The following is a 12338-nucleotide window of genomic DNA, read 5'->3' on the forward strand; positions in this document are numbered from 1 at the left end:
ATAATTTTTCGTACATATTGACACCGTACTGAATTACTTTCTCTTTCAAGTCTTACATTTCAAGGAAATGTCCTGCTGTCCTACTCAGTATCAGGAGTACACAGGTTCATTTCCCCAAAACACCAGTCTTAGCATTTAGTGTATGACTAAAACATTATCTGTAATAACACAGAGCAAGTACACAGCCTAGGGGTGGGCGATATATCGATATTTTAAATATATCGAGATCGTTTTTAAACTCGATATGAATTCTGACATATCGTATATATCGATATAATGCGTAGATTCAATTCTGATTTCGCCGCTTCGCTTGTTTACCTTCTCTCACATCGCCCCCGCCTCCCTGATTTAGTTCGCTCGCGTGTCCTTCACGCCTCACTATCGCCGTGAACGCTGAAAGTTGGTGCCAGTGAAAAACTTCAAGCACCACGAACCTTTTCAACCATTCACAGACAAAACCACCAGCAGCACATCCTCATGTTCCACCGAGTCGTGTCCTTTAGCCCGAAAGAAGCTAAACGAGCTGAGCGGCGTGAGAAGTGCGCTGTTTATGCAAATGAGCCATGCGCTTAAGTTTCATTTCTGTAAAATGTAAACACGTGCGCAAAACTGCATTAAACATTATTATCGCAAACGGGCTGATGTGGCTCTATAGTCGTTATGCTTTATATGTTGTAAAGTTTATTTATGCAGAATATTTTAATTAATAATCTGCTGCAGTGTCACATGTACAGTAGTGTTTGGAAACGTTGGGTTTGATCTGCAGTGGATTGTGGGAAACCTCAGAGCTCCTTACTGCTGGATAATAACATGGATCTATTGAAATAAGGAACATCCTGAGCTTCTTCTGCTAAATGAGCTCATGGTTTTGGTTATGGTCTGGATAACAGAGTTAATGCAAAGATGAGCTTGTGTTGAGTTGTTTTATTTATGAATGAAAAGAAGGAAATATGTATTATTTCTTTTATTTTACAGTTAAATTATTATTTATGTAATTAGTTTTTTTTTGTAATCTTAAATGTTCCTATATGAACTGCCGACCTCTTACACTTCAATAAAAAAAAAAGACCTTCTGGAATTTGGCAGATTTGTTTTTGCAGTTTTCAGTTTTAGGGGGTTATTTTTTCTTGAACATATATCGAGATATATATCGTATATTGAGATATAGCAAAATATATCGAGATATATTTTTTGATCCATATCGCCCAGCCCTAACACAGCCCATAGCCCATTTGGTTGTCTTTGTTGTATTGAAGATGAACATGGTTCAGCTACCCTCATTCCCTCTGTCTCCCCTGGTTACATGCTCTCTTTCTGCCGACATGAACTCAATTCTTTATTTAGAAGCAGTTAGTGTAGGGCCCGAGAGATTGCATACAAGTAAGGACGGTTCAATGTAGCCTACTTTTATCAGACTTGTCACTAAAATGGTGCTTGTTTTAAATAAATTGGCATAATTTTGACATGATTTTGAGAATTCGAGAGATAAAAGATGTTGAGATTTTACTGTTCTACACCAATGACTGTGTCATCAGCACTATTGGGCAAGTTACTTTGAAACTGTAATGCGTTATTTATTACCTATTACTGTCATTTCAAAGTAATTTGTTACATTACAATATTACTGCATTTAAAATGTAAGGCATTACATTACTATTGCATTACTTTAAGTTACTCTCACTAAAATAACTTTTGCGCTGTATATGGACTGAACCAGGACTAAACCAGAGCTGAACCAGAACTAAACCAGAAGTGAAGTAGGACTAAACCAGAACTGAACTTGGACTAAAACAGGACTCACTGTCAGGACTGGCTCGAAGGTGACCGCAGGAGAAAGGAGCGGCTCTGCTCCGCACCTCACAGAGGTAAGAGCGGCTGTCACCCGATCACTCTTTACAGACATCCTGCTGCTCGGGCTCGCGGCCCTGATTTCAGCAACTATTTGCAGGTAACCGAGCCGGTGCAAGAGTCTGTTACAGCGCGTAACTTCTATCTTCCTTCAGCGTGTCCAGAAGTCCAACTTTTTGTGTGATGGTTTGCATCTTCCTCTGCCTTTTGGGTGCGAGCGCAGGAGCCTTTGTCGGTGCAGAACGTTTCGTCGACGTTGTGGGTTTCGTCGGGGAGAAAACTTGCAACCGTACAGCACTTCAGAATCACACTGCTAGAGACTGAACATGTATTTAAATTTGGCAGCTGAACACATTCTGTACTGTACTGTACAGGAGACTGGAGTCCTTTGGCCAGTCAGGACGCAGCGGGAGGAACGCAATACGCATTCATACAATGTAAAAAAAAAAAAGGCAAGCAAAATTGCACAAAAAATAATAATAAAAAAAAACCTGCGAAACAGCGAGACAGTGAAAAGTGAACTGCGATAGAGGGAGGGACGAGTGTAAACCAGGTCTAAACCAGAACTGACCCAGGTCTAAACCAGGTCTAAACAGCGTGGAGTTCTTGTCAGTCCTTTCGCCCGTGGTTACCTGAAGGTCTACGAGGGCGCATCTCCGGCATTTCACCGCTGCTGATATCGAGGTGATTTTAGCGAATATGTAGAAAAGCCCACCACTTCAATCCAGGTTAAAAAAACATTGTAACGCGTGTTACTCACATTTGTACCGAGTAAAATATTACTATTTTTTCCCCTGTAATGCCTTACATTACTGCGTTACAGCAAAAAGTAATGCATTACTGTAATTCGTTACTTTTATAACGCGTTACTCCCAGCATCCATCCACCAGCTCATCAAATTCTCAGATGACACAGCACTGGAGGGTCTGCTGTCTGAATGGGAGCAACCCCGTTTTTACCTGAACTGTGTGAGATGGTCACCATAGCACTCTTGTTATTAACTCATTAAAAACAGAAGAAAATATCTTTGGACATTCCGAACTTCTCCTAGCTGTCATTCAACAGCAAATAATATAGTCATATAAGAGTGTATGGGACAGCTCCCTCTCGAAGTCAACAGAACCATCCTGGAGCAGTTGTACACCGCCACAGTCCAAACAAAGTGTGCCCCTTTATTGTAGTGCAGCTTGGTTCTGTGGCATCTCAATACATAAAAAGAACAGGAAGAGGACATCTGCTCAAAAATAGTGAGGAATCCTCTGAGGAGCTGTGGAAGACGCAAACGCTGAGACTGGCCAACAATTTGAATTTGAATTTATTTGTTTGGAGGATAAGCCCCTTGAGATGTATCACCATCTTGTTTTCCAGGGGGTCCTCAAGACATTGACAACAACATTGACATCTTCACTGACACAGGTCACGTTGTACTCTGGCATATGAAATGTTTTAGAGTCGGACTGAACGATTTAGTAAAAAAAAAAAAAATATATATATATATATATATATATATAATTTATATTTATTTATTTATTTTATTTAGTTAGTTAGTTAGTTAGTTATATTTATTTATTTTTCACATTTTAAATGTGTCCAGAACAATAGACAAAAAGAGTGAAATATGTAATTCTTTTCTTATGGAGGAAATTGTGGTTAAAAAATTGCATCCTTTGAAATTCACTAGTTGCATCCATTCAAATATGATTTCAGTTGTAATTAATCTTGCAGCCTTATTTTAGAGTGCCCTTCTACAGGAGGAATGAACAAATATTCCATGGTGCCTTGTTCCATTACATTCTTTACACACAGAAACCCCAGATGAACTGTCCCATACTGGCTTTGTGCTTTTATGTGTGATGAATGTGTATCTATTTTAGCTAGATATGCGAATCAAATTTAACTTTTCTGTACAATAGTATAAGTTTTATCTTTTCTTGCTTACTGAATGGATCTTGTTTTGTCGTGTTTTAGGACACCCTCTGCCACATCAGCCAGTCGTCCTTCTAGCAGCAGCACAACCAAGAGTTCAGCTGCTGCCCCGAAGTCTGCCACTCCTAAACTTTCTGCCACAACGTCAAAGCCGGCTACCTCCAAACCAACAACCCCCTCTGCTGGCAAAGCTCCAGCATTACAAACATCCAAGACCACAACTCCTGTGAAAAAAGGTAATAAAACACCTTTGTTAAAAGTACTGTACATTACAGTCAGACCGATGTCACAAGACAAAGCAAAGAGCATAGTATTTCCTAGATCATTCCTAGTTTGAAAAGCCCCCATAGTATTCTTCTGTATTCCATACAATTATTCTTTTGACTTCAAGTGTTTTCTTATTCTTTTCTCATACAGATGTTACCAAACCAGCCCCATCTTCAGCCAAAAAGCCTGTGCAGTCTCCTCTTGCCCGTACTAGTCCTGCAACAAAGTCAGCTAAACAAGATACACCAAAAGCAACAGCAAAAACAGATACTGCCTCCAAAAAGTCCACCACCAGTAAGGCTGTGGATACAAAGACACCAAACCGGGCCAAACCTGAAAACAAGGTCCCCCCCTCCAAGGACGCAACCAAGACCCCTAAAACAGCAGCACCCAAGGCCACCAGCCCTAAAAAAACTGTAGGTAGCAGTACTCCCACTCCAGTGAAGCGTGGTCCCAAAACAAGTGAATCTGACAAGGATGCAGCTATCGCTGTAGCCACTGCTGCTGCAATAGCTACTGCAGCTGCTGTTATTGCAAAACCAGAAGAGCACCCATCTCCTGAAGAGGGCATGCACCAGCCAGAACCCACCGCACAACCACCAACAGAGTCTCTTAGACAGCTTAGCCCTGAGCCAATCAGAGAGCCCACCCCGGAACCAATCAGAGAGCCCACCCCGGAACCAATCAGAGTTCCCACCCCGGAACCAATCAGAGTGCCCACCCCGGAACCAATCAGAGTGCCCACCCCGGAACCAATCAGAGTGCCCACCCCGGAACAATCAGAGAGCCCACCCCGGAACCAATCAGAGAGCCCACCCCGGAACCAATCAGAGAGCCCACCCCGGAACCAATCAGAGAGCCTACTCCCGAGCTGCATGAGCAAGCTGAACATGTACATGATCTTTTTGATAAGACCAATGACTCTGTGGCTTCTTTGGGGACCACAGTGATGTCTCCTCCTTGTTCACCCACGGGGCCTGTATCCCCTGAAAGGGAAGCACCAAATGCATCTCTTTTGGACTTCCAGAACATAGACAGAGAGGAGGAAAACAATGACCAAGATGAAGAGGAGGAGCCAAATGAGAAGGAAAATCAGTTGGTCTCCTCCTCCCCGTTTGGTGTGATTTCCAGTGTGATGGCAGAGCCCCAGACATTTTCCACTGCTTCTCACTTTGATGCATTTGCCTCAGGAAACCTCATGTCCCCTCATGAGAAGGAGGAGGCGGTAGAAAAAGCAGAGGAAGAGATCAATGAAGATGATGAAGATGAGGAGGATGAAGATGAGGACCAGAGGAGATTTGGTTATCAGCCGTCATCCATGATCACAGATTTGAGTTCGTCACAGCCATCAGAGGACCAGGTCAAGTCATCAGCTTTCGGGGGCTCTTTGGGTTGGCATGCCGATGATCTTTTGTCTGGGATGGACTCTGAAGATATGAGCAGCTGCACCAGCAGTCGACAGCAGGGCGTCTCTGACTTGAGCAGCACACTGCACACTGCCATCTTGGAAGGTACACAAAGCTCTGATGCCCTCGTGGATTCTAGTCTAAGGGGCTCAGAGGGTGATGCAAACCTTACATGCTCTCCCAATGTTGAGACTCTTGCCAATGAGGAAGAAGACGAAGATGAAGAAGATGAACGTGTGGATGATATGGACCTTAGCTCTGAGAAAGTTGATGAGCATCAAAAGGTCTTCTCAAATCAGGAGCATGAGGAGGAGGATGAGGATGTTGAGATGCACAGTGAAGGAAAGACTGAGAGTGGTGAAAATGTTGAGGAAGATTTTAATGAGGAGGAAAGATTAGACAACCTCAATCAGTGTGGCCTTTCAGTAAGCAACCCACCAGCTTCATCATGGGGACAGACAAACCCCTTCTCTGATACATGGGCTCAACCTGCTTCAGTGCTCTCAGTTTCTTCCCCCAGTCCCATGTCTGATCATGGTGCAGCAGATTCTGAAACACCCACCCAGTCTCCCGCACAGACCTGCTTTGACGGCTCTGTCCCAGCCTTTGCTCCTCAGGCAGAAGATCTCCACGCTGACGCTACAGCTCCTGCTGAAGATGTCCCTGTCCGACGTGGTGGCAGTGAGACCAGTACCCCAGAGGACCTGTGTGAATATGACAGCAGCTCAGGAGTTGAATCTCGCTCTGACAAACAGCAGACCCCAGTGCCTGCTCAAGTTCAGCCTGACCTGGAGCAGGACTTGGGTATCCACATGGAAAAAGTTGATGGAGAAGAAGAGGAGGCAGAGACACTGCCTGCTGATGAAGTATTGGGAACAGGACCTCCAACTGCACCAGCGTCTGCCCCCTCTTCAGCATCCACATCAGGAGATGAGGCCAGTGACACCGAGGGCGAAATGCAGATAAATGATCCAGATGAACCAATGGCAATGGGTGAGAGTGCTCCGTTTGACAGCCCAACTCCCACATCTAATCTACCAGCTTTTGATGAAGATGAGGAGGTTGTGCAAGCAGCATCTGTCGAGGCTGAGGAGGATGGAGGTGGCGCTACCCCTCAATCCGCCAACTCCGTGGCATCTTATGGTTTTGATTGTACCAATTCAAATTCAAATGCCCATTCTATGGCTGAGAGCTGTGGGAAAAGTCCAGGGATCTTCTCTCTGGAGAACGAAGAGCAACTTCCAGAGGAAGCCAAGAACCCATCTCTCATAAAGGAGCTAACATCAGCAGGTGCAGCTGCAGATGACCTGCTGGGCCGACCAGTCGACCTTTTGCCTGTGGGCCACTCAGGGGACCACTCTGGTCTGGATGAGCATCACTACATGATGGGTGGCAAGATGGGAGCTGACCTTCTGCATGATGTCGACTCACGGGAGCCTGCACACCTCCTCGATAACCAGGATTCTGGTGACTCCGATGAGAACCAGGCACCCTACTACTCTACCATATGTGATAAAACTGATAGTTTTCTGGAAGGTAATGTATAAGTCCCTAACGTTAGCCCCTGGAATGCACCTTTTCCCCACAACCCTACCCTGTACCTGTTCGTGTTCTCTCCAATTGGGATAGAAACCTTAGAAGATAAAAGGAGAGCAAGATTGTAGGAAGAGATTTTAAAAAATAAACAAGGAACTGAAGATGGGAAAAATGACTGTAGCAATTTTTAAATGAAAGCCTCCCTCTTTCATACTTGGGTTATGGTTATGAGTATGGCTTAAATCTTTGTAAAATAGCTACTACCATTTTCTAATAGAATGTTCTTTTTAAGTAACACTGCATATTCTGAAGCCCCTGGAGGGGTATTGACTGATTGGTCTATAGTGACTAAGCTTTTAAGCCGTAAAAGAAAAAGCAACGTATGGAATGAAATGGACTCATTGTGTATTTATCCTATTGTTTTTACCAATCAAATGTCATCTTTGTTTTGTATTTTACTTTTTGTTTTATATTCCTTTGTTAAGCCCAGTCTTCCCTGCCCTGTGTAAACGCTCCATGTTCAACAGCACCATAGTAATGACACCACACGCTCCTTTAATGCAGCTTTTGTTCAAACTTCATGAAGTTTTAGCTTTCAAATAAAGGTTAGCTCTTACAGCTTTTTGCTCTTAAGGTTCTGTCAAAATCGTTGTGGGAGCATTAGATTGCTGTTATATGTTTAATGTGCTTCAGGAGTTTTTTTTGCAAAGGCATAAATGGCACAGTACTGTCAGTACCGTATGTGAAACAGGCATTTGGTTTCATGTGTTCATGGTTATATCTCATTTAGCTGATCATTTGTTTTGGAGGAAAGTTAAACCTCACTCATTTTATGACAAGACATTTCAGTGTCTTGCATCAAAAAAATACTTTTACTAACTGAATCATAGTGGACGCTTGGTTTACTATTTCAACAGTATATTGCATGTTCAACTAACAAAGACTAGACTGTAATAGCTGAAGGAGTTGGAATCACATTACACTAGATATGCTCATAAAAGAACGGTTCACATTAGGTTTCAATATCTTTCAAAATTCCATTAAAACATCATTGCAATGCATTCTGTTCCTGTTTCTTATTTCCCCTATGGACCAAACATGTGACTTCGTCTTTTATAATAGTGACTGTGTGTGTATACCGCTTGATTTCCTTTATTCAATTCCATTTTGATATGGGAATAACAGGCAACAGGAAGTGATGCAACATTGTTTAATGGTGGTATTTCAAAATGGAATTTTTGTCAAATGAAATATATTTTTCAGATGGTGTCCTGAAGTTTGGCATGTCCATGAACCAGCCCCTCCCGCACTGTAAAGTTGCTCTCGTGTCCGACTACACCTCTTCACAGACAGAGCTGTTGTCTTTGTCCACATGAATGCATTTTAGTGTGTGACTATTAAAGTAAAATAACACATTTACATTCCTGCTCTTGTTCTATGACATCCCCAAGCCTGCTGAACAAAACCCCTGGTATGAATCTTCCGCCCTTCAAATGACCTTACCTCCAAAAGTCTTACCTCCTTTACACATCTTTAAGGACACCACTGATTATCATTCATGTAGCCAATGGAGTCTTGTGCTGCATGCAAGTTGACTGTTGATCTATTGCACGTGCTTAAGTGAAATAAAGTGCAGTTTGTGAAATTAAAATGAAACCAAATGCACACTATGAAGATATAAGTAATAATTTCAAGGTTCCCTTCTGGTACTTGGTTAAACATGATTCATAGGCAGTGTCCTCACCGTTTCCAGTCCTTTTTAAGTTCTACCTTGTTTGTCTGATGTCTTCTGAACCCTGTTCTCTCTGGTTATTGTACTTGTGGTGTTTATGCATGCATCTCATGGAGGCACCAAGTGATCTTAACTGTTTGACAGGAAACGAAATATCTGATGTGGAGGATGAAGATGCACTACACAGCCCAGAGAACGACCAGAATCAGAACCACACTGGGAGTTTGCTCATAGCCAATGGACATTATCTGGCTCTTGTACCTGGGAACAGGAGGCCCATTGACCCTGCTCTGGCAGCACATTTTGGACCTCTAATAGAATCATGTGCTGACACTGCTGTTGTAAGGGAGCAGGACCACGGGCTGGAGAAGCACCAAGAGATGGTGCAGAAGATGGAGAAGTGTAAGGAGCATGAGCCCCAGAAGACTCGGTGGCTGGAGGAGGAGAGGCTGAAGACTCAGTGGCTGGAGGAGGAGGAGGGGCTGAAGACTCAGTGGCTGGAGGAGGAGGAGTACAGACTGGAGCAGCAGAGGCAGCTGGAGGAGCAGAGGCAGGAGCTGCTCCGGCTGCAGCACAGACACAGACTGCAGTGGCAGTTGGAGCTGGAGCTGCAGTACCGCATGCACCAGAAACACCTACAGCAGCAACAGCAGCTCAGAAGAAGCCCCACCGGACTCATGGTCTCCCCCTCGTCAGGTCTTTGCACCATCTATGAAGCCATGGAGACCAGTGAGGAGGAGGAGGAGGAGGAGAATGAAATTAACGTGCATAAGGAGATTGTCCTCAATGGCCATAACCAGGGTAAATCTGTCTCTCAAAAGCACCTTTGTCAAGGTCCGACACAGGAGCTTGAGTGGAACATGAAGGTGGACATGGTTCAGCAGCTCATCAACCAGACCCTGATGCTGTCTGAAGATGGGAGTTCTCTTCTGCTCCTTCCTGTGGGAACAGGAGGCAGTCTCAACCCACTCGAAACCACCATGTGGCCCCACCTGCTGCCACAGTTCAGCCCCCCCATCGCTACTGTCACCTCAGTGAGTAGCTATTCCCCAGACAGTGTCAGCAGCGCTGCTCCTGGTGACTGGACTGTGGTAGAGGTGGAGACTCAGCACTGAAGACACAGGAGTATAGTTAAACTCTAGTAAATACAGTACAAAGGGCATTTCACACTATTATGCGTTTCATTTCTGTTTTTAATACACACAGGCACACAAGCATATGAAATATGTTGCACTATTAATTCATAATTTATCTCAAGCTAATGAATTAGGTCGTTTTCCTGATCTCATAATTTTCAATAACAAAGACAGGGAACGACAGGTCTCCATTATTTCTGTTTGTTTTTTGGCTATAAAATGTTGAACAGCTGAAAAGTTAAAAAGGTGAATGCCATTGATTTATTATCCTTATTAACCTAGGCAATGATTTGACAGAACTATCTGATACATTTGACAGCCGAGGGTAGGACTGTAGCCCTGTACAGGTAAGTGTTGATGTCTCTGGTTTTTTGTTTGTTTGTTTGTTTTATTTTGTTTGGTTTTTTTTGCATTTATTTTTGTCCTATAATGAAATATAAACACTACTTTATGAAAACTAGTTTTTTAAATCTCCTAGCATATTTAAAACACATGATCAATATAATCATACCATTATTCCACCATGTGATGGACGTATTTCTTTTATTTATTTATTTTTTTTTAAATATCCTTGTGTTGCGTTAGCGTACTCATTTACATATGCTCTCTTCGGGGTCACATTGACCCGGAAAAAAAAAGTCCTTCCTGCTCTCTTAAGGCGGGTCAATCAGACCCAAAAATGTATTTTCAAATAAATTCTCGCCAGGCGAGAAAATACATTTTTGGGTCTGTTTGACCCGCCCCAAGACAGTGGGAAGGGGAAAAAAAAATCTTCGGGTCAATGTGACCCCGAGGAGAGAGTTAAATAAAGAATAAATATAGTCTATTTTTAAATAAACCAGCAGATATACTGAACCTGTTTGTCCCTCTTACACACAGACTACTGTCTAAGCCCTCAATACACTTGAGTCTCAGATGTGACTTCCCTTTTTGTTTTCACGGATTTAATAGAAACGTCACTCAAGGACGTGAAAGGGGCGCGCGAGAGTGAAGGCCCCGTTTGTCCGCGCTGGGGCCTGAGGGGTGGGTTGGTCGGGTTGGTCAAATGGGTGGGGGTGAATTGGGTGCATTATGGCTTGGGTGCTTGCCTTACTTGAACATTCCAAAGCCGTAGCCTCATTTCATGGGTTCGGGGGTGAGGTGGTGTTTTCCGGGGTGACGATGATGTCATGGTAAAATCAGGAAAGAAAGGGGCTCTGTGTGGACAACAGCCCACAATCAGTGGGTGCTGTTGTGAAAAAAATAGTGAGGAAAGTGGTCATTATTAATGTTGTTATTGTTGTAGAAGCTAAATCTTAACGTCAATCATTATTAAGACAAATGGGATCACTGACAATCGACGTTGCATTACAAATGCACCGAGCAAGATAAAGAGGAAAAACAAAACAAAAACAAAAAAAAAACAAAAAACAAAAAAAAAAAAAAACATGACGGGGTAAAAAGAACTTCCACTTCATACACAAATACTAGTTCATTTATTTAATTTAGTTTAAGATCAAAATATTAAAGAAGACATAGGCTTTAAAAATAAAAATAAAAAATAAAAAGTTGCGCGTACCTGTTTGAGAAAGGTGACGCCAACCTGCAGCAAAAGACAACACTGACACCTGTTGGCCAATTGAAAAATGCAACGCAAGAAGATATGTCACTTTTTATTATGTCTTAATTTAAAATTCGGTTATAGATTATTTTCTTTTTTTCCACTTACAAAATTATGAAAACAGTTTGTGTGTTTATTCTAGGTTTATAAAAATAAAATGAGGCTGGTATAGGCTCGGCATCGGTCATTGCATGGACAGGGAATATGCATGATTTTAAGGAACAGTATGTGAACCACTGATATCATTCTGTACACTTTGTAAGTCTATGTATCCTCACTACACTTTTATTTATTAGGCCCGTTATTGTAATGCTCTATAATGTTGCATTTGGTGTTGCGTTAAATCAGTTTAGCCTGCAGGGCTGTTTACTTCATAAATGTCAACAGTTTTATATCAAATTATATCTCTTCTGAAAGATTTTTAAACACTATTTTGTCTGTGATAAGGTATTTTATAGAGGCCAAGTACATCTATGTGTTTCACATCACAATCTGTGAGTCTATAATGTATAATAGAGATAAGAGGAACGAATACAAATGTTAATGCATATTTAATTGTGTGGTTGGATAAAGATATGAACATGAGCCCTGTCACTGATATAAAGCAATAGGAGCTACTGTAAGTGTCTGAGAAATGACATTTTGGGTCAGACACAGTGAAGTCAATGGGCCCCATCTCGGAAATGGACTGATGTTTTAATTTGTTGGTCTTGATGTCTTGTCATTTGTTGTGCTTGATTGGTGGTAAATGATTTTATACATCTATTTGTTATAGCTGTGGTAATAAAAATGCGGAGCCGGAAATGCAGTTTAGGTTATTTATTTAACATGAATGGACAATGAGTTGGAGTAAGGGAAGTGACCAGAACAGAACAACAAAAGCAAAC

The 12338-nt window shown here is 42.3% G+C and overlaps 1 protein-coding gene across 1 annotated transcript in view; it reads left to right on the plus strand.

Annotated features, from left to right (window-relative positions):
- prr36b (proline rich 36b) overlaps window positions 1–8044 on the plus strand; it is a 29955-nt gene extending 21911 nt beyond the window's left edge. Inside the window, exons 4-6 of the mRNA XM_055153080.1 lie at window positions 3817–4010; window positions 4192–4966; window positions 4999–8044. Of these exons, the coding sequence (XP_055009055.1) occupies window positions 3817–4010; window positions 4192–4966; window positions 4999–6994 (2965 nt within the window). The 3' untranslated portion in view covers window positions 6995–8044. The remainder of the gene's footprint in view (window positions 1–3816; window positions 4011–4191; window positions 4967–4998) is intronic.
- Window positions 8045–12338: the final 4294 nt, after the last annotated feature.

Source organism: Boleophthalmus pectinirostris, unplaced genomic scaffold (genome assembly GCF_026225935.1).
Source record: "Boleophthalmus pectinirostris isolate CB_2022bp ecotype Guang Dong unplaced genomic scaffold, ASM2622593v1 HiC_scaffold_17, whole genome shotgun sequence".
Classification (NCBI taxonomy): Eukaryota; Metazoa; Chordata; class Actinopteri; order Gobiiformes; family Gobiidae; genus Boleophthalmus; species Boleophthalmus pectinirostris.